The 23,054-nt window shown below is 41.2% G+C and overlaps 1 protein-coding gene across 1 annotated transcript; it reads left to right on the top strand.

The window, feature by feature from the left end:
* Nucleotides 1–683: 683 nt before the first annotated feature.
* Nucleotides 684–21,947, top strand: ufl1 (UFM1-specific ligase 1). Its single transcript, XM_074685968.1, has 19 exons — nt 684–904; nt 1,081–1,226; nt 1,321–1,349; nt 4,205–4,302; nt 7,975–8,089; nt 8,228–8,358; nt 9,072–9,130; nt 12,776–12,922; nt 13,377–13,552; nt 13,648–13,827; nt 14,750–14,876; nt 15,982–16,104; nt 16,310–16,430; nt 16,518–16,684; nt 18,758–18,888; nt 19,057–19,137; nt 19,224–19,309; nt 21,051–21,231; nt 21,483–21,947. Exons 1-19 carry the CDS (start codon nt 828–830, stop codon nt 21,687–21,689), a joined length of 2,382 nt encoding a protein of 793 aa, XP_074542069.1. The 5' UTR covers nt 684–827; the 3' UTR covers nt 21,690–21,947.
* Nucleotides 21,948–23,054: the final 1,107 nt, after the last annotated feature.

Below are 23,054 nucleotides of genomic sequence, written 5' to 3'. Positions count from 1 at the left end.
AAACATTGTCAAAATTGTTTTAAATGGAAACCAAGAACATAAATATAATTATCAAATACTATGTAAAATAATCATAACAAAAAAAGAAGTTCAACAAATTTTACCAACAAGAAAAAAGAATGTTTTAAGAAGAATGACATATTTTTTGCCCAAAAATCATATTATTGACTGTAAATGAAAGAAAAAAACAGAGTGTTCAGTGACATGAGAGGAAATAAAAAACAAAACAATAATAATTGGAGAGCTGAAACATTATGATGAGCAAAGAAATATCTCATCGAAAACTTGGAGGGTGGGGGGAGTAAATACTCCAAGGACTGTAGAGAACTTAATATTTTTCAGGAACACACAAAAAAAATAAAAATAAATAAATAAATAAAAATAATAATAATAATAATAATAATGTGAAAACAATTCATGGAACTTACCCATTTTAATGGAAGCAAAAATTTCACATAAAACATAAATGTTTTCTAAAAATAAAAAATAAAAAAAAGTCAGTACAAAAAAAACTCAAAAAAAAAAATTTTACATTTAATTTACTTAATGCATGTATTTTTATGTTGTAGCCTATGTAAGTTTTCAGACGTTTCCTTATATTACGTTTGGAGCGCTGAAACCAGCGACCGAAACTCGATTGATACGTTTTGGTCGATTTGGCTCTCCGTCCTGCGTCACCGGATGTTGACGTGTGGCTCGCTTGGCAGGGATCTGCTGTTAGCCAGTTAGCTGAACTGCAGTTTGTTGGTCGTGTCAGTCTGTGTGAACCAGGTGTGAACCGAAGAACCGACAGCAGACTGAAAGTGCAGCCGCGTTAAGTGTTCACCATGGCGGCTGACTGGGAGGAGATCAGGCGGCTGGCTGCGGATTTCCAGAGAGCGCAGTTTGCCGACACGGTGCAGAGGTAACTGGACCCAGTGGACTCTGCTGTTAGCAGCTGTTAGCACCCAAGCTAATGCCAGCTGACACTGGAATCTCATTCAAAGTGCAGTTTGATAAGAATGCCTCATTTACTAACACTTCCCATCTAATCACAGTCCAAGGAAAGTCAATTCATGTTACTCGTCATTGTCTCCACAGGCTGTCAGAGAGGAACTGCATTGAAATCATCTCGAAGCTGGTACAGGATAAGAAGCTGGATGTGGTGCACACACTGGACGGTAAAGAGTACATCACTCCGGCTCAGATCAGCAGAGAGATCCGAGATGAGCTCTACGTTCATGGAGGTCGGTTTAAAATCCAATCCTGACACACTGACGAAAAAAAAAATCAGATATACAAGCACTGATTTAACACCTGTCATGTTTTTGTGTTTGACAGGACGGGTCAACATCGTGGACCTCCAGCAGGTGAGCCTCAGAAGGAAACACAGAATTCATATCAACAATCGTACGTAACCCCATGACTGATGTACTGCAGTAAGATCATCGTGTAAGGCTCTGTGTAGTTGTTCCACAGTCCACACTCTGGAGGAGAGGTGACATTTTCTCTGTCATTACCTGGATGTCTTATCAAATATCCAGGTGTCATAACCTCTTAGTAATAAGCATCACTATTAATCCTGAATAGAAAGCACAACAACAGTGACAACTTCATTTCAAATCTTCTCTAATCAATCTACAGGCAGCAGTCCAACACATTTCCTGCATTTTAATATCATCTGATCTCATCCTGTTGACAGTGTGATGGAAGCCCCAACACATGGGGGATATTATGATTATTCTCAGATTATTTGGGGAACACCAAACTTTAGATCAGTGGATAATGTCTGAGTGGTCAACACAAGAAACTGAATAAGAGATGTTAGGCCTGGGCGATATATTGATTATAACGATTAATCCGAATTTTTCCTTTTGGTCGATTTAAAAAATGAAAAAAAAACGTTTTTTTTTCTCCCTGGTATTGCGCATCTTTTACAACACAGCAAGCGCTGACTCCCTGTGCGTGCAGTGTGATTTAACAGTTCACTAACATTGTGTTTTTTTGTGGATAGCGTAGCTCATCATCAAATCTAATTAGATAACATATAAAAAATTAAATTCACAGTAAAAAACTATTGGGTACATGAACATGAAGCATAGACAGCAGGTCCATGTGGAGCACAGACAGCCTGTGCCCCCCACGCGACATGTGTAGCAGGGTCTCATATCCACTCGTGTCCCCTCCTCACTTACCATTGACAACTGCAGACACGTCTCAGATGAGACTACATGTGAACTTGTCATGCCAGGTTTTAATGACCCCTCCCCTCTTACAGAATTCATCATAAATTGTCATCTCTGCTTAACGTGGTCATTCCGTTTTTCAGCTGAAAAGTACAAACAGCTACAGTTGTGTGCAAAAGTCAGGGCACCCCTTTAAAAACACCATATTTCACATATTAGAAAATTAACGTTCATATTTAGAGTCTCTCGGGTATATGGGAAAAAATGACAATATTATAAGGAAACATTAATGCATAGTTACATTTTACTTATAAATTGAAAAAAAATTACAAAAATAAAAAACAGCATTTTGGCATGTGCAAAAGTTGGGGCACCCTACAGCATCAGTGCCTTCAGTACTTTGTAGGACCCCCTCTGGCAGATATCACAGCTTGCAAACGCTTTTTATAGCCAACTACAAGTCTCTGGATTCCACTACTTGGGATTTTTCCCCATTCTTCCTTGCAAAAGGCCTCCAGTTCTGCAATATTCTTGGGTCGTCTTGCGTGGACAGCTCTTTTAAGATCCACCCACAGATTTTTAATGATGTTTAAGTCTGGAGACTGTGAGGGCCATTCCAAAACCTTCAGTTTGAGTTTCTTGAGGTAGTCCATGGTGGATTTTGAGGTATGTTTAGGATCATTATCCTGTTGTAGAAGCCATCCTGTTTTCAGATTCAGCTTTTTTACAGATGCTGTGATATTTGCCTCCAAAATTTGCTGGTATTTAATGGAATCCATTCTTCCCTCCACCCGAGCAATGCTTCCTGTCCTACTGGCTGCACCACAACCCCAAAGCATGATGGATCCACCCCCGTATTTAACAGTTGGCAAAGTGTTCTTTTCATGAAGTGCTTCTCCTTTTTTTCTCCAAACATACCTTTGCTTGTTGTGGCCAAAGAGTTTTATTTTTAACTTCATCAGTTCACAGCACTTGTTTCCAAAAGTCTTCAGGCTTCTGTAGATGTTCTAATGCATATTTTTGACGTTGTATTTTATGATAAGGACTCAGGTAAGGTTTTCCATGAAAGTCTTGTTTGTGCAAGTATCGCCGCACACTGGAAGGATGCACGACCACTCCTGAGTCTGCTAAATCTTCCTGCAGGTCTTTTGAAGTCAAATGTGGGTTTTGATCTACCTTTCTGACCAGGCTTTATTATACCTCGCACTGTTGAAACTGCAAGCTGAAAACGCTTTGCTATCTTCTTGTAGCCCTCCCCAGCATTGTGGGTATCAATAACTTTCAATTTTTCTGTATTACACAGTTTCTTAGAGAAACCCATTGTTGCTGTGTGTTTGCACAAGGTCTGTGGAGTCATCATATTTAAAAAAAAAAAAAAACCCTGAAATTGGCACCAACTGGTGCTAATTATGACAATTGTTGGCACATGCTTCTGGATCAATGAGCTGGTGAAGGTCTGAGCTTGTAAAAAGAAACTGACACTTTAAACTCTCAGGGTGTCCCAACTTTTGCACATGCAAAAATGATGATTTTTATTTTTGTAATTTTGTTCAAATTATAAAATAAAGTGCAATTATGCATTAATGTTTCCTTATAATATTGTCATTTTTTCCCATATCCCGGAAAGACTATAAATATGAATGTTAATTTTCTAACATATAAAATATGATGTTTTTAAAGGGGTGCCCTGACTTTTGCACACAACTGTAGTTTTACTTAGTATTTACAGTCTTTTTGCAAAACACAAAATCATAATGCATGAATATTAAAAAGTTTAATTAGTAACAAAATCCAGGTTTACGGCAAAGTGAACAGGTTGTCAGGTCATTTCTCATTCTGTTCTGATTTTCTGTTTTATCCCTTGAAAAGCATCTGTCCTGTGGGACATCCTGTCAGAGCTCATTTAGCTCAGTTTCTAAAGTCACACTTTTGTAAAGTTAACCACTTTTGTTGTTATTATTGTTGTATGAAAAGCACATTGTACAATTTCTTGGAAAAAGGTGTTGTTGAAATAATAAAGTTGCTCTTTATTCTTTCAGAGTATCAATGTGGATTTGGTCCATGTGGAAAGTAAGGCAAATGACATTGCAAAGTCTGATAAGGGGGTCCAACTTGTGCTGGGACAACTCATTGATGAGTGAGTACAGTGACACCTTTATCACATGAGTGCTGGAGTATGTTCTTAAAATATGGTTCACAAATAAATCTATGAATGGGCCACAGTCCTTCCTTATGTGCCTGTTGTTTATTTCATTACCAAAGCAGCTGAAACTGATCAACAACCCCCTCTGCTACTTAACTGACCAGATCAATATCCCCAAAGTTTTACTGATAGTTTTCTATTCTCTGATTAAAAAGTGTTTCTCTAATTTTTTGAGAAGAGTATTTGTCACACTTAAACTTCGTCATCACCAAAACCCTGGAGATTAAAACTAATTCTGCAAACTCAAAACAAAATCTTTTTAGTCAAATTAAAGCTTCAGTGGGGAGTTTGAAGCAGGCCATGAAAGAGACTGAAATTAACATTAATGTCTCTTTATGTGCCAAAAATCAAACTAGACTGTCAACAAGAGGGGATTTTATTTCCTTTAATTTATCACATCTCACTATTGAAACCCCTGGTGGGGATTGGGTGATACATTTTGTCAATGCATGATAAGTTAGACTGTCAAAGAGACGGGATGTAGTTGCTTTGTTGAAGAACTACTATTTACACCTGCAGCAGATACAAACAACAGAGGCTACCGTATTTTCTGTACTATAAGGCACACCTAAAAGCATTCATTTTTCTCAAAAGCCGACGGTGCGCCTTGTAGTCCAATGCACCTTATATATGGATCAATATTGATTAATCATGGCTACCATGTTCAGGGGGGGGGGCTGAAGTAACAGCGGTAAGACCCGGTAAAGAGGATTTCTGCTAAGTGCTAACATTGGCTCACATGCTGGCCCAGGCTTCTTGCTGTTTGTTAGAGCAATACAGCGCCCCCCAAAGCTCTGGCATGTGAACTGATCTCTGAAAACTGTTTTTTTGGACGGCAGAAACGGCTTCGTCTTTACAGCACATGGCACAGAAAATAGTTGGATAGGAAAATGTGTGGCTCCGTGTGAATGAAGCCTGAGTTTGACTGACTTATCTTGTAACGCTCAGCCCATAACCTCGCCTTACATCGGGAAAAAGGGGGACTCGGTGGGCAGTAATAGTGTAAGATAACTCTTTTTTTTTTATTTACACAAACTCTGAAAATAATCTTATAACCCCTCCCGTTTTTTTAAACAACTAAATAGCACGCCCCCAAATCATTATAAACCAAAAAAATACAAAAACCCTTCACTCCAGGACGCTTCTTCACCGCTCGCGTCAGCGGGTGTCTCCGTCATAAAAAATAAACTAAAAAGAAACACAAAATAACCCTCAAAACCTAGACTTCAAGAAACAGAAAATATCCCCAAAGAACCCTCTAACGAAAAACAAACTTTCATCACAATATGTCCAATGTACACAAGTTTTTTTTCCCTTGTTCTTAACCTAAAAAAAGTCCTCCTTCACCTCCTGCCCCGAAGGTTTGGGCTCTTGAACACAACCTCACCGCATAAAGGAAAAATAGTCCAGCAAGAAAAAAAAAGGATCGATCAAAATTAAAACTCTGGTATACCAGGAAAAAACTTTGAAAAAAGAAACAACAAAAAAGACCTCACCCAGGTCCGGGAGGAATATCCATGGCCACGTGCTCCTTTGTCCTTTCCGCGCGGGGACGTCCACAACCCAAGGAAACAGCCTCCACAGTCAGCTTAACATCTGTTGAATGTAATCACCAGTTTTCTGGTACTGATCATTTACTGTTTTTTTTCCCTTTTTTTTTGTCTTTAACCCCCGTTAGTCCACAGTTCTCTGCACGTTCCTTCGGCCCTGTTTCCCTCGGCACCTCCCGGTCCTCCACACACCTCTTCCCCCACGCCACATCCTCCCTTTTATCACCTTGGTTTCTAACATTATTTTTATTGCACTCCTCACCTACTATCAGTACAGGGACTTACATCAGCACCCCACAATGAACTAAGCCTACCTTTTTTTTCTTTACTCAGTTCATTTATTTTTCTATCATTTCCACTCATTTTTTTTCAGCACGGTGACCCTGTCACAGTCTGACTGTTTTGTTGACATTCCCTTCAGCCCAGCTCCATCTAGTGGATGCATAACCACACCCCAGCCACTACTGTAGCTTCTATTCTATGCGCCTTATAATGCAGTGTGCCCTATATATGAAAACTGTTTTCAAATAGGCCATTCATAGAAGGTGCGCCTTATACCCCGAAGCACCTTATAGTGCGGAAGATACGGTACTGTGTCAACAGGGGGCGCAAAAGCAGGAGATAACTGAAAAAATCATTCACATGATGATGCAAGCATGAAATTTGGCACAAATACTCTCTTAGGGGCACTCTTTTGAAATAAAACATTAGACACCTGAAAATTCATTGTTCAATGGAAATGGCAGCCATTTTTCAAGGTGGCAGCCATTCCCATTGAACATGAGACTTGGCACAAATACTCTCTAAGGCAGTGTTTCCCAACCCTGGTCCTGGAGGACCCCTGCCCTGCATGTTTTTTAATGTTCAAGTGAATGATCAGCTCGTCATCAAGCTCTTCTCGAGCCTGATAACGAGCCATTCATTTGAATCAGGTGTGCTGGAGTGGGGTAACATCTAAGGGCGTATTCAGACCTGGACTGTTTGGTCCACTTTAAACGGACCAGGGTTCGTTTCCCACGCTGGTGCGGACTTTTCGTGCAGGTGTGAATAGACACAAACCAACCCTGGTGCGGACCAGACAACCAGACCAAGACCCACTTTTTGAGGTGGTCTCGGTCCGCTTCCAAACGACCTCTGGTGCGGGTCATGGTTCTCTAGTGCAGGTCTGAATACAAACCAAGGTCCATCCGAACTAACTACAGGATACATGCACCTTTTGGGCCTATAAAGCCACCGTAACCTAACCGTCGTTGGTTCATACCTGATCCTCCGTCTTCTGTTTAGCCATGCTGTTGCTAGCATGTTGTGGGTCAGGACACGCAGAGCATAGCGTCTTCTTGCTGCGCGCATTCGTCTTCCTGTTCCTAAATTGTAAACGGTGTTGTTAAGCCTGCTTTGAAGGAGCTGCTCTTGAAACTGAAAATGATTTTGCAGCTCTAATAAGAGCACAAACACATGTTTACCTCCATTTCTGGGTCTGTATTCTGTGTGCCGCCCTTTGTCAGTGCTGTCCAATGAGAGCACTGATCGTCACACACGTGGATGTGTTTACAGAATATAGTCCACTTGCAAAAAGTACAATCTGAATACGAACCACACCAAACAAAAAAAATAGAGTCCGCTTTTGGTCCGGACCAAACAAGTGGACCAAAGGACTTTTCTGGTCTGAATACAGCCTAAAACATGCAGGGCAGGGGGTCCTCCAGGACCAGGATTGGGAAACACTGCTCTAAGGGCCACCCTTGAAAATTACGTTAGACACGTAACAATTCAAGATGGCGGCCATGTTTTAAAAATGGGCGCCATTCCTATCGAACACTTATTATTCCAACAATTCAAATGGTGATATGAGCATGAAATTTGGTACAAATGCTCTTGAAGGCAGGGGTTCCCAAACTTTACTATGCCAATTTTTACATGTCTAAGGATTTGTTTTAGAAGAGTGGAACTTAGAGAGTATGTGTGACCTTTTTCATGCTTGCATCACCATTTGAAAGTTATCTGCTGGAGTATAACTTAATGTGAAAGTAGACCTGTTGACTCTTTTTGTTTGTAGCACGTACCTGGACCGTTTGGCCGAGGAGGTGAACGACAAACTGCAGGAGGCCGGACTGATGAGCATTTCTGAGCTCTGCAAAAACTATGATCTTCCTGGAGACTTCCTGTCAGAGGTGAGCCACACTGCACCCCATCCTCAGTGCCACAGCATGAATATGACAGAAACACTTCACATATATCTGTTACGTTGGTATGTAGACATCCCTCTGAACCTGTTCATTAAAGTGTCACATGTTTTGAATCCATCTTAGGAGTTGTCCAAACGCCTCGGGAAGCTCATCCAAGGGGAAATGGACCAGTACAACAGAGGCGTCATATTCACTCCGGCTTTTGTTGCTCGTCACAAAGCCAGGATACGAGGGCTTTTCAGCGCCATCACAAGGTAATTACTCCTCATGTATTTACAGATCTAGGCCCAAGAAGGAACAAAACAAATCTCTCAGATACAAACGTGGACATGGGGAAGAGAAGCAGAACAAAACTGTGCTTTTGGATAAATCAAGAATTTCCTCTCCTTTTCTTCAGTGTGAAGGAAAGAAGCAGGGTTTTTTTTCTACTGTACAGTGCAAGAGGCCTAAACAACCAAAATGTTGATCACATTGTTAGCTTTATGTCTGGTATAACAGCTGTGAGCCTTGCACATGGGAGTCAACATCAGAGACCAGGTCACAATGTTGCTCTGAATAAAATGAGAAATATCTGTTTGTGTTTTGTGATCAGAAGGATTCTTAAAGAAGCAGAGCTCTGTTTACACAGACGTCTCTTTCTCTCTCTGTCCCATGATTGATGGGTTTAAACGTGAGCTGTTTTTCTGCTGATGTTGGGGAGATGTTTTATCATACTTAAAATCAGTCTACAAACAGTTTCATTTCAACCTGATTGTGTCATCTGTTGTTCGTCCCCTTCGCCTGATCATCTGTCATTAAAGAGGGTTAACATGTTTGCTCAGGTATGTATGAGGGGCATGTATGAGCAGAGTGAGTGAGGACGGATTCAGCGGAGATTACCAAACTGCTTCTGCTTGGCGCCTGATGCTTTATAAATCCCTCTGCTTTGAATCTAACGCTTAGTGCTCTCCTGTTTGTCTTTCTGCAGACCCACACCTGTCAGCAGCATGATTGGAGCTTTTGGATTTCAGGAGCATCTTCTTTACTGTAAGGAAACCTGTTTAATAGTTCTTACTCTGACTGGATACAATTTGTTAAACTGAGTTCATAGAGAAGACTTAAATCCTTTACCTGGATTAAAAGTTCCTGCGAGGAGTTTCTAAGGAGTTTCTAATCATAATATACCCCAGGGGTATGCAACCTTAGGCACAGATGTGATAGCTGGCACATGTGTTGGACAAAGTGGACAAAGGACAGAGGACAAAGTAAATAAATAATAAAACTATTGTGCTGTATTCTATTTAACACTTCACACTTTCAATGCCCTGACATAAAAATTTAACAATTAACGTATAATAATAAATTTAAATAATGATGTTACAGGTGCGTGAATGTGTCCTGCAGGCGTGTCACTGTAAATCTCTTGGGTGCTCAGTCTGGTAGCTCACAACCACATCCATTTAGCTGTGTTATCAAGGCAAACAAACCAAGTTCCAGTTGTTCTATCCAACATAATTGGATAGGGGAGTATGAATTTATTGCCAGAGATGGCCAGAGATAGAGCGACATGCACCCTTTGCAATGAAAGTGTTGAATGTAAGACATCAAGTGTAGAGCTGCAGCTATCGATTCTTTTAGTAATCGATTACTCTATCAAATTTCTGTCGATTAATCGAGTAATCAGATAACGGTTACATTGCGCTCACCGCTATTTTTTTTCCATTGAATCACTAAACATTATTATTAGTAATAACACACAAAACAGAAAAGCCAGGTCACTTAAATTAACAACTTATTTTTCTTAACTTGAACATTCTGAGCATAAATTGGAATCAAAATCAAAATCTATACTTTTATTTTGACACTGGGCCAGATCTTGCTTTTTCAGTATTTTTTTTAAGTTTGGTTATTTTTATTTTATTTGTATTCATGCTTGTCTCTTTTTGCCGAATTATTGCCTTTACTGCTGTACCATATTGTTGATCTTATTTTGCTTTCTGTATTTCTAGGACCAAATAACATCATACTTAGATACTAAGATAATTTAACTAGCTAATGTATATCTCTATTACATGAAATCATTCCCTACACATGCTTCCTCTACTCACTTTGAGTGTTTCCTGTTCTAACTCTCTGCAATCAAATTAAATGTGAAGTTATTGGATGTGAAAAGTATGTGAACAAAATACACATGATTCTGGGCAAGTAGCCTCCACATTGATTTACGTTCTGAACCAGCCTTTACACGGAGCCATGATCAAAGTAGGTTATTTACTAGCCCATATCTCAGTTATTGATCACATTAGCTGCTTCTGTTGATGTATCATGAGTGTCATCCTGTTGTGTCGCTCTGACGCACAGGCCGGATGTTTACTGCTGCAGCAGTGGAGGTAGCAGGCGTATGGTGCCACAGAAATGACCATCCGTGTGAAACACCGTGCACTGTGTAGTGGTCCATATATATATTTCATATATACAATTATATATTAAACGAGGCTTCGAGGCGCAAAATTTGCTTCAAGGATATTTTGTAATCATATACTCGCGATTATTTGAGGAATCGTTTCAGCTGTAATCAAGTGCGCAGCGTTTTTTTTTAAACCAGAAAACAATGTCAGCAAATAATGCTAAACAGGACAACACTTTGAAAGTTCAGTACTGTTGAAAACCAGGGAACAGAAGGAAGTTAAACCATTTCTCACTGCATAGCTAAGCATGAAAAACCATTGAAGGAGACGTTCCTATCGACTGTTAGTGATTTTACAAAAGAACAAAGTCTTGGCACTTTTGGTACGAGTTTATTTTTAAGTAGCTCAAGTCAAGGAAAAGGTTACCTACCCCTAATCTACACTTTAAAGTGAAATTATCAGCGATATAGGCTATTCCTGAATGCTACTTCTTAGCATACCTATCGGGTTTAGTAGGACCAGACTGATTTACTAAGTCTCACCGGCTGCTGAGGTTTAGTAGTGGGAAGAGATATATGTTTGTCTCTGCTGAAATCTATTTCCGAGATTATTTTGTAGTGATGGTGGACACTGAAGCCTAACTGAAAGCCAAAAAAAGAAAGAAGAGCAGAAGAAAGATAAACAGGAGAGAGATGGAGCCCATGCTAAAAAAAAAAAAAAAGCCCAACTATATTTGTATTCCAACCCACAGTCAGCAGTTATTCTGCAGTGGTCTGTTCAAACTTGAGAGTCTATCAATAAATGAAGAGTGAGGTTACGTTAGCTCTGATTGGTAGATGACTGGCAGGACATAACCAGGATTCACCAACGTTACACATTACAGACATGTCTTAGAGCACCAGGTAGTGAGAAGAGCCAAATATTTGCATGACTCTGGGCTAGAAGGTGTTGCTGCAGTCAAATGAAAACACATCCTCCTCTCAGCCTCCTTAAAGTTGAGCTCTAAAACTAACAGACTGACAAGTCTAGGGCTGCAGTGATTAGTCAACATAATCGACTAGTTGATGATAAAAATTAATCGACGCAAATTTTAATAGTCGTATTATTGTTTTTATTGTGGTTGTCACATGGTGAAATCAAATACCAGGGGGTAATACTCATTTGTAACTTCAGTTCACAGCATGAGGTGCTGTGTTATTGGATACCTTTATGGGAAAAGATCACTAAGTTCATACGTGAGGAATATTGATGAGGAAAAATCTCCACTCCCAGAGAGCGTTGTGCGCTGACGGAGGCTCTGCATCTCCAGCTTGGACAGCCTGACAGCTCACGGAGTTTAACGTCTGATAACGTGAATCAGAGTCTGCTTCACTCTCTGTTACAGACAGTTTTTCAGGATCTGAGTCACAAACTAGCATCAAAACTCCTCTAACTTTTGAAAAGAGAGGACATTTATCTGATGGAGCTCTCACTCGCAAGTTCACACTGCACCGGCAACACTCAGCGGGGAGGAGGAGGGGCGGAGTGCGCATGAGCGAAATTTAACCCTGTTACCTGCTTCATTCATTTTGAGATTTTTTTATTTTTTTTGTATAGTAGGCTACTTATATGTTTTTATGTCATCATTAATAAAATAAAGACAAACAAACAAACATGACACAGGGCTGACCAATCAGAGGTGAGAACCTAACTCTGGGTAAATGCAGTGAAAATGCAACACACAGGTTGAATTATAAAGGTCTGCACATTTTAAAGGCTAAAATAGGTTGAAACACAAAATAACTGTGATTAATCAGCTAATTGAAAAAATAATCGATAGATTAGTCGATATTAGAAATAATCGTTTGTTGCAGCCCTATTGGACTGTAAGAGTAAACAGACTGGCCTTTTTATTTTTTTATAATTTTATTCTATATTTTGCGTTTTGCTGTGCAAAACAGTGTTGTTTAATAAACCATTATGAGAGTGATTGTTTTAGCATTTATTTGGGAAACATTATGGTTTGAAATAATTGAACAACAGAAAAATAATCATTAGACTAATTACCAATTAACCGTTAGATTAGTCGACTAATCGAGGAAATAATCGCCTGATTAATCATTTTAAAAATAATCGTTTAGCCCCAGCCCTACTGACAACAGACCGACAATTCCATGTTGTCTGGTGGGTGAAGAGGACAGAGGAAGGAGAAATATAAAGTAGCATCAAATAGAAATTCTTGAGGAGAATTCAGGTCAAATTAAATATGCAGGTTTTTTTTTAATGCGATAAACGTCTTTTTCAGCTGTTCTGGAGGAGCTGGTGAACACTGGACGCCTCAAAGGAAGTGTTGTTGGAGGTCGACAGGATAAAGCTGTTTATATCCCCGATATTTACGCCAAAACTCAGAACACCTGGGTGGACTCCTTCCTCCAGCAGAATGGATATTTAGGTAATTTAAAAACTTTTTTTCTTCCATGACATAACACAACGGGGTACTGTATAATACATTACACTGCATTCAAAATTATTATGCAGACTACATTTTAGTGTCATAAAGACTAAATATTTTTGATTTTCAAGTAAACTCATGAATGGTCTTTGTCTCAGGGCTCTTTAGATCATTAAACTCTAATGGCTAATGGCTTCAAAATTATGCTGACTGTTATTTGAATCTACTATGTAGGAAAATTTGTGGAAATTACAATTAGCATAATAATTTGGAACACAGTGAAAACTCATTTTTGATATGGTGGAACACAGACTCGTGAGTTTAACATTTAATCATTCAGTGCAGTCAACAAAGTGATGCTATTCACTGGGCAGTAGCTACAGGTTTACAGCCAGAGACAGATGCATGGTGTGACTTCAGTGTGTGCTGCAGGCTGAACGTGTTCCTCCTGCAGAGTTCGACGCCTTGGTCCGACTGGGGATCCCTGACCCTCCTGCCTACATCAAGAAACGCTTCAAGTCCAACAAGCTGTTGTTCCTCAGAGCCGCCTGTGTGGGTCAGACTCTGGTGGACCAGGTGGAGGCGTCTGTGGAGGAGGCAGTGAACTCCTCTACGTGGACTGATTTACAGGTACAGAGCCCTGTTATTACACACACACACACACACACACCATCAGTCCATGCAGACATGCCTCTGATGATTAATCTGACCTGGTTGTGTTCCAGCCCATTCTGCCCAGCTGTCTGTCTGCAGAGGACGTGGGGATCTTGATAAACCAGGCTATGAGAAACACCAACGTTCAGTCGTCAGCCAGAGTGCTGGGAGGCTCTGTGGTCGTCAGTGAGAAGTTCATCAGTAACTGCCTGTCTCTGTTTGATGACGCCATGCAGCAGAAGGCCCAGAAGGTACGGCCTATGGTGAACCATTTGTACATTTGAAAGCTAAGATTTACTTGCAAAAGAAAAGCATTCTGTTAAACACCAGGAAAGATGTCTTAGAAGAAATGAAGATTTGCTTTCATCAGACAAAAATAATGAACACATAAAGCCTACAATGTGATATGTGTGGTGATCAGATTTCTATAGATTTGGTGATTTCAACAACAACCTGCTCTATTACCCCTGAATGTGGGTGGCGGGCCAAATTTGTCATAATTATAAAGATCTGCATGGCCAGTTCCGCCTACTCAAAATTTAAATTCAAAATATCTGTAATTACAATTTGACAAGGCAGAATTGATTTACAGATATCTCTAATTTAAAGAAACTGCCATCAGGAACAGCAAGGTTCTTTGGATAAAGATAATAAAGTCCAAATCATCAGAAGAAAGTTCCCAATCACTAGCCAACTTCCAGAAAGAACAGCTTCATTGCAAAGTTCCGGTCATAGACCTTTTTCAAGCAAATCAAATTCTAAGATTTGCTTCAAAAACTCTATGACCTAAACATCGCAATCAAGTTCTTCTTTCTGAAAGTTGGCCAGTCAGTGGGAACTTTCTTCCTGAAAAGAAAGAGTAATTTAGTTTTGACTAGGCAAAACTGAATTACAGATATCTTGAATTGTTATTATGGATAACCACAATTCATTTGCAGATGTCCAAAATGAGGTTGTAGAAATCTCAAAAGTGAGCCCTCTATAAACATGAATGGCAAAAGTGACATGATTTCTCCTTCTTAGAATGAAATGACAGATATCTCTAATTCACATTTTGCCTCATCAAACTTTTAAATGTCAAAATGGCTTTTCATACACAGCCTGCTCTCAGAGAGGCTCATATGATGATAACTTTAAAGCACTCTGTCTTTTTTTCTGTCCTGTTGCTCTCAGGAGGTGAAGAACAACCCAGTGTTTCTGATCTCTGAAGATGACATAAAACACGCGTCCATGGTGACCGAGGGCTCAGCGCTGTCCAAAAAGGAGAAGAGAGAGGCAGAGCGCAGGAAGAAAGCTACAGGTCGGTTTTATTCTTCCAGACTTAAAGCTAAATAAAGGAAAAATATTGAATCCAGAGGAGACTGCACGACCTCAGTGGCGTTATTCCACCTAGACTGACCTCTCCACTCATGCTCAGCCTGAAGATGTGGTAAACTTAATATCTCACTGAGGTGTCAGTGTTACTTAAAGGTAGGGTCTGCAGGAATTTTGTTAATTATCTATAAACACAAAATTCAAACTGGCCTCCTCCCCCTTGGATCAGTGCCAGCAGCAGCACACACCCACTGCCTCCGACCGTGACTACATGAACACTCTCACTAGCTTAGCAACCAATTGTAGCATCCCGATTCTACACAGGAGAAACTCGAGAGCTGTGCACCTGACTTGGCATGTTAGCACAAGCTAATCACAGGTATTTGACACATACCTGGTTAGCAGGAAGCTAACTTGCAGCGCTCTTTGACCCATGCAACTCTCTAAGTTCCACTTTCACTTTGATTGTGTCATTCTTTCTCTGTGCTTCGTTCTCTGTTGTAGCTTCTCTGAATAGCTTACACTCACAATCATCAACACACAAAGTCACTCACGCACTGAGTGTGCTGTGATTGGCTAATTTAATCACGCCTACTCTCCACCCAGAAACATCCTGAAACAACCAAAACATCAACATCCAGGCAGAGGAGAGGGTTGAGGCAGACACAGACACTGACACACAAGTAAAGAGGCCCAGAGGAGACAATTGAGTAGGATTATTCCTGTGAAAGTTGACATATTTTTAGGGAAATCCTGCAGACTCTACCCTTAAAGAGGGGGTTCTTCTTTCTTTTTAGTCTTTATTCTGTCACTCTGGTGCCCCCATAGTATCTTTACATGATTTACAGCTCAAATAAACCTCTGTTTTTCTCTCTGGAGTTTAGGAGAGCCTTTATTTCAGCCTGTCTGAAACTCTTGGTTTGAGCTGCTGTCTCTTTAAGGCTCCTCTTAGCTGTAGCTCTGAAAGTGATCACTCAGCCCCAGCATTAACTCATCCCAGCAGGAGGTCGCTCATTCCTCTGAATCTTACATAAATACCTGTGATATCTGAGGGAGAGTCTTGGATTGTGAGTCATCTTTTTGTTCCTCAGAGGGCAGCGGCAGCGTGAAAGCAGGCGGGGGAGGAAACGCCAGAGAAATCCGGATCCGTAAGACCAAGAAGAAAGGGAAGAAAGACGAGGACAGCGACGAGGAAACGGGACCTTCACAGCAAAGTAAAGTCAGGGCCTCAGAGCGTTTCCTCTTCAGAGGGACTCGCCGTCTCTGCATGCACATTAACTCTGCTCAGCGAGCTGTTTTACTGTAACAAGACTGTAATGGCTGGCTGCCTGGAAATCTCTCCCCTGGGTTGTTAAGTCTTTTTTTGATAACTGCAGTATCCCGGTGAGACTAATTAGCTCCTGTTTTACTTTTGCCAAGATCGCAGCAAACAGACTGCCGCCCCCTTTATGGCCCAGGAGGAGATCGAAGCAGTTTTAGAGGAGCGAGTGAGCGACTGCCCTGAAGAAATCCTCTCTGAGCTGGCAGAGCATTTAGTCAGGTAACTCACTGATTCTGTGTTCACATGGTTTCTCTGCTCACACTCTGAGGACACCACGTTCATCTTCCCACTTCCTGTTCCTCTCAGACCTCTGAACAAAGCCTACCAGGAGGTGCTGCGGACCGTCTTCATGTCCTCCACCAGTTCTCCGTCAGGAGCCAACAAGAAGAAGAGCATGAAGGACCTTCAGGAGGAGATCACCAGCCTGTACAACAACATCCGAAGCTTTGAGAAGGGAGCCAAGTTCTTCTCCGGTAAATCTCTAGCCTCAGAAATCACAGACTGATTAGGTGATCTCTCACATGAGGGCACTTTCAAAGTCAGCTCATGTTCAAACCAGGGCCTGCTATAACGCATCAGGGATGATAATGAGCTGCAGGTTGGACCAGGGTTTCCGCTATAAAAAAATGGCACCGGACAACGTGACCGGCAGGTTTTCAATTTACCGGACAAGCGTTTGATTTCCCGGTCAAATATTATCTGAATTTATTGAGCTTAAATGCTGCAAAGTATACCCCCGCAGCTTCCGCGAGGCTGGGGGGGTATACTTTTCAAAGGGCTCGCCCTCACCTGTCAAATTTCGAGCAGACAAAATCTCAATAGAGTGGTAGGGAAATTTATTCAAAGATATGCCCAAAGATCAGGACAAATTTATAAAGTCTACTCACCTGCAAAGCCTGTAAAAAATCTATTCCTGTTCCTGTTGATCGATGTAATCTTTGTCGCTATACGTGACAAAGCCATTTAAAAACATAAATAATTTGGTCCTAGAAACATTTGTTCTATATTCAAAGTAAAGTTGTGTAACAACCTGAGTGGACTGATTCCAAAAACTGATTATAAAACCCTGCACTGTGCGTCAGTGGGTAATGAGGAGTCAAACAGCGGAGTCCCGCGGACAACTCCCGAATAATGACAGTTAGGATCCGCACCTCGACAGCGACTACAACATTTGGGCTCTATAAGGTGATCTGTCACTGCATGAATGAAAAGCCTCATGGAAGTTATATTTAACAAGTCTTCGCATTATTTACTAACGAAATTCGTTACGGCAACTAATTTGGTGCTTTTAAGGTCATTCCATTAAGTTTACATGGATCCTCACCTTTACGTTAAAGGGATAGTTCAGTTTTTTTGAAGTGGGGTTGTATGAGCTCTATGTGACCACTAAGGACATTAGATACAGTAGAAAGTTGTCTCCTCTTTCTCAGTAAGACACAAACTTTAATCGATGGTGACGAGGAAATAGACGCTAACAGGGACAGACGGTACCAAATTCAAAGGCTATTTTCTCTGCCTACAAGAACTCAAATCAAAAAGTAATACCACAGTTTAAGAGTACGCTACATAAAATGTTTTTTAAGTGCATTAAGTCTTGGGAAATATAAACATTTATCTGGACCTAACTAACTGGTCATGTATCCTTCCGTGCAGCGCTAGTGCGCTCCGTCCCCCCTCCTCCTTCCAGTTGTAGGGAATGTAAACAAGCTATGCTTCGGGCGCTGGTTGTAGCCTCGTGTAAGTTTGATCAAGTATCGTAATTCTTTTGTTTGTACTCTAAGGATTGTGAGGCAGCGTAGGAAATTCAAAATGAGTGACTATGACAGCGACGATGAAGTTCCACCATCGATTACAGTTTGTGTCTTACTGAGGGAGAGGAGAGGAGACAACTTTCTACTTTATCTAATGTCCTTAGTGGTCACAGAGAGCTCATATAACCCCACTTCAAAAAAACTGAACTATCCCTTTAAGGGGCAGACTTAAAATGATACGACGTACATATAAGAATAATATCAAAGCATGTCAATTTATAAAACTTTCTTTTAAAGCATAGGCTGTATCAAATAAAACGAGTGCCATCAACTGACTTAATTGGTTAACTAAAATGAATATTGCACAGCAGAAGCTTCCATTCGGTCTGAAACGACCGACTTTTCCTTTAAGCCACCCCATGTGATGGCACAGATCCAGAGAAGTCTCTGTGTACAGAAACCTTTTCTCTTCCTGGAGCTTTTTGAATTTTAGTTGAACAACCCCGATACTAGATCGTGTCATGTCACTCTGATCACCTGTAGCGCCTCTGCTGGTGGTCAGAGGGAAATCCTTCAGATGGTCCCTCCTGTTCTGGCTCTAATTGAGGCCACACTGGTTCCTACTGATGTTATTCCGTGCTACCTTAGTTTGATTGATGCCAAATGCTCTGTCATTAATGAGCCTCGTCCACTCTCAGATCACCTAAAGGGATCGTGTCACCCTGAGTGAAACATATTAAAAGCTGTGTTTGTTTGTTTGGGTGTCTTTTTAAAACCTTGTTGTTGATCCTGCAGACGAGACCCAGGTCCACATTTCCAAACACATCCTGAAGACTCTGTGCACAGATGTCACAAACATCCTGGTGAACTTCCTAGCTGCTGACCTGATGATGTCCGTGGAGAATCCCAACAGCATCACCCCCGAGGTGAGTGAGTGAGTGAGGAGAGGCCGCCTCCTTGTCACTGCGTCTTCTCCAGCAAGCACAGATCACTCCAAATCCAGTTAGTGCTAATCAGAGCTGGGTGTTTGAAGCGCTGTGTGGGAGTTGTTTGCGTGTGGACTTCATCTCCATGTCTGTGATGTGTCGCCTCAGGTCAGAGTGAAGATTTTGGGCAAACTGTCAGAGGAGACCAAAGGACCGCTCATGAAGCTGCACAACAGTCTGAACGGCAAAGTGAGAGTGTTTCCTGTCTGTTACATCATCTGCTCACTGCTGTGCTGACAAAATGAAGGAACGTGTTCTCTTTTTGATCCTCATAGACCATCGAGGACTTCCTGACCAATATGGAGAGCTGTGCAGAGGTGTGTGGCTTCATGCTGAAGAAGGGAGACAAGAAGAAGGAGAGGTAACCATCAGTCCTTATTTTCACTATCATCCTCTGAATTCACTTTTTAGTCTGAATCAAAGAATTGTTGAATCTGGAGACTACAGCTGTGTCTCAATTCAGGGGCTGGGTCCTCCGTAGAGGACCCAGCCCTCGTAGACTGTGTAAAGGCTGAACTGAATTGAGACGGTCTGGTCTACAAAGCATTTCCTGTTTGTCACCCTCGACGTCACACAGCACCGCCCTCACCTGTCAGGCTTACATTACTTTCAAACACACGTAAACCAAAACCTCACATTTCAAACGGGAGGATTTTTACAAAAAAATGTTGCGTCATTATTTTTATTATTATTATTATTATTATTATTATTATTATTATTATTATTATTATTATTATCATCATCATTTTTATTATTTTATTATTATTTTCTTAATCAAAAGAGTAAAGAACCACCATTTACATGAGGGTAAGGCAACAACGTACATTTTCAACTTCTGATCAAGTGCTGGGGGGATGATAGATTTAAAAAAAAAAAGTATAAAATCCAAGCCATTGAAATGATTTAATGTCTTTTTTTGAATTCCCTGTAAAAAAATAATAAATAAATAAACACCAAGTAAGCTTTTTTCCCCAGATAATTTACATTTATTAACATATTTTTATATAGTTATGAGAAGATTTGTAAAGAACTGTTTTTATATTTAGTATATAACTTGAAAAGAGCCCAAACATATTTTTACTCAGTAAAACAAATATTCTTTGATGTTTTAGAAACACAATCACATAGTTATTGTCAGAAATCCTTCACATCTGGATAAAACAGGACTCCTTTTGGAGTTGGCCGTGTCCATCACCTTCGGCGTTCATGGGCAATGAATACGTGAGGCTACAAAGGATTCACAGAATCCGTCCTTCATGGCACCCAAAAAGGGAGGCCAGATTCGTCAGCTGCATATGGAGGAGCCTTTGAAATGGGACAGCCTTAGCTGTGATGTAATCGGTCTTCAAATTCAGCCCTCATAGGCTGAAGCCCCTGAATTGGGACACAGCTTACATCCCTTATAACACCTGTTTATTTCGAGGTCTTAAAGGTTAACCCTGAAATAATTCTACACTCTTTACCTGAATGATCAATAAATGTCCTGTATTAACATCTAAAGAATTCTCTGAATATTGCCTTCGATCTGCCTGGTTCCATGTTTCAGCTTGGGGCTGCTCTGCACCAAACAGCATGCTCCATACTCTGCCTCCAGAGCCTGTTTAGGGCAGCATGACTCCCCTGAAACTATTGTTTCACGAAGGAGAGAATGACAAGATAAAAACAGCCTAAAGTCCAAGCAAATTATCTTAGGTCTCAGAATTTGTAGATTCTGTAAAGTAAGAACCACACTATGTATTCTTTATTCTTGAGGGTACTTAAAAGTGTGTTGTATATACTTATTCCTTGTTTTTTTATTTTCAGTGTTCATCTTTGTTTTCTCTAATGATCTACAGCTTTTAAATTTTGTTTACACTACAAAAGGACATAATTAAGTTACATCGGCCTAAAGCAATGGTTTTCCTGAATCTAAAGAGGTGCTGGACTTCACAGAGACAAATGAGACCACAGTGAGAAAATTGTGACAAAAGCGGCCAGAAACCGTTTGGGATTTGGGATTTGGGATTTTGAGGGTTAAAGCTGAGCATTTAACAAGAGTTCAGCTTTGAACTCAGGTTGTTTTGTGGCGTATGATCTTACTTTGGTGTGAATGTGTCGTGCAGACAGGCCCTGTTCGTGCACCGTCAGGCTCTCACTGAGCAGCTGAAGGAGACCGAGGATCCCGCTCTGGCTCTCCACCTGACCAGCGTGCTGCTGTTCCAGGCCAGCACCAACTGCATGTTGCACGCTCCAGGACGCTGCGTGCCTCAGATCATCGGCACCCTCACTGGACGAATACCCACGGTACGTCCAGAGGTTCTGATCCTGAACTTTCTCACTCTGCATTAAAAAAAGTCTCAGTTTGAGCTTCTGTGTGGTCTAAACGCTTCAGCTAATGTTGTCAACACACTTCCTCACCACAGGACTGTTAACATCTCCTGTTCAGGCTCTGCAGCTATGTGTTATCCCCATCTGCTGCCTGCCATCTTACAGCCACTGAGTCTTTGTTTGGGGAGCTAAACGCCTGAAATATGCGTGTATGTGTTTTGTTGCAGGAGCAGCAGCAGCTGCTGTCTGCGTACCAGACTCTGGTGGTGAAGCAGCTGGTGAGCCAGAGTCAGAGCAAGAAGCAGGAGGAGGCTGGAGACAAGGAGGAGAAGGATGAAGAGGGCCTGAGCGTCCGCTCGCAGCTCATGAACACGATGCAACAAATCAAAGACCTGGTGCTGTCTCAGAGGAAGGCGTCCGTCACCGAGGAGTGAAGACGATCACTGTGACAGGAATGAATGTGTGAACCGTTACACCGTTGATTTTTTAAGGTCTTAAATGTTCAGAGGAAAAGTTTAGACTCTGATGGATCAGGTCTCAGTCTGTATTTTTGTTAATGATCCCTTTGGACCAGGTCCTAAATTATTAAAGTGAGATTCCTGTGTGGGATGTCCCCCTGTAACCTTCCTGACATGAAAATCCTCAGTGAGGCTCTGCTTTTCATGCATTCATTAAAAATCTCCTCTTCTTCACAGCTCGCACTTTTTATTGCAATAACTTTTTCATCTTTCACTTTTTCAGGTGTGAACTTAAAGTCTGATAGGTATCCACCAATCATGTTAGAGCTGGTCATGGTGGGTGAAACATGTCATGATTATTTATCATTTTCTCCTCTTTGACTTGACCAGTTTTCTTATTTGGACTATAAAATGGTCAAAAGATGTCCATTGAGTCAGTGCTTTGGCCCTTTTTTTCAGGAGTATTTTATGCTGATGACGCTAAGCTTTTCCTGTCTTTTCCACCTGACAACACAACTGGCTCGGCTCTGGAATCTGCGTGTCTGGCTGATACTCCACATAGATGAAGGAACGCCACTTTCAGCTAAATCTGTCCAAAACTGAGCTCTTTGTCCTTCCAGCATGTCCTTCAGCTCAACCTCAAATCAGTGTCCTGTTGAGACACAACAGGCCACACAGCTTGTGGTACAGGCCCTTGTGATTTCGTGCACAACTCCTGCAGCTCTCTCCTAGCAGGCCTCACTGCGTGTCCATTAAAACCTCTGTAGATTTACCAGAATGCAGCAGCACGTCTAGTCTTAAACCAACCCAAAACAGCACACGTCACCCCGCTGTCAATCTCTCTTTTCTGGCTTCCAGTGGCAGCTCCAGTCAAATTCAAAGCTCTTCTTCTGGCTTACTAAACATTGACAAGAATGGCTCCTGCCTACCTGGGATCCCTCATCTAGGTTTACACTCCCTCTCTCCCACTAGCTCTGCTTGTGAAAGACACCTGGTGCTCCCAGCCCAGTGCTCTCTAGCCAGACTCTTCTCCTCTGTTGAGACCAAATGGTGGAATGAATTACCTCTATATGATCCACAGAGTCCCTTTCTACTTAAACATATATCTGAAGACTCATCTGTTCAGGGAACACGTAGGCCTTTGATCTGACCTTTCTCCTCTTTGTCTTCAGGGGTAGAATGAGTTTGAAGGCCTCAGACCCAGCTCTTAGTCAATATTCAGCATTGATCATTGAAAGTTGTTGAAGGCTGAAGTATATTTTTGCAGTGATTAATTATGGTTAGCAATTGCTGCATTTTTCAACAAGAGGGAAAAAAAATCTTCTCGCACTCAATGGCAGC

This window comes from Halichoeres trimaculatus, unplaced genomic scaffold (assembly GCF_033239565.1).
Source record: "Halichoeres trimaculatus isolate MK-OKI-2021-1 unplaced genomic scaffold, fHalTri1.1 fHalTri1_scaffold_13, whole genome shotgun sequence".
Taxonomy (NCBI): Eukaryota; Metazoa; Chordata; class Actinopteri; order Labriformes; family Labridae; genus Halichoeres; species Halichoeres trimaculatus.
This window is presented reverse-complemented; position numbering and strand designations above follow the sequence as displayed.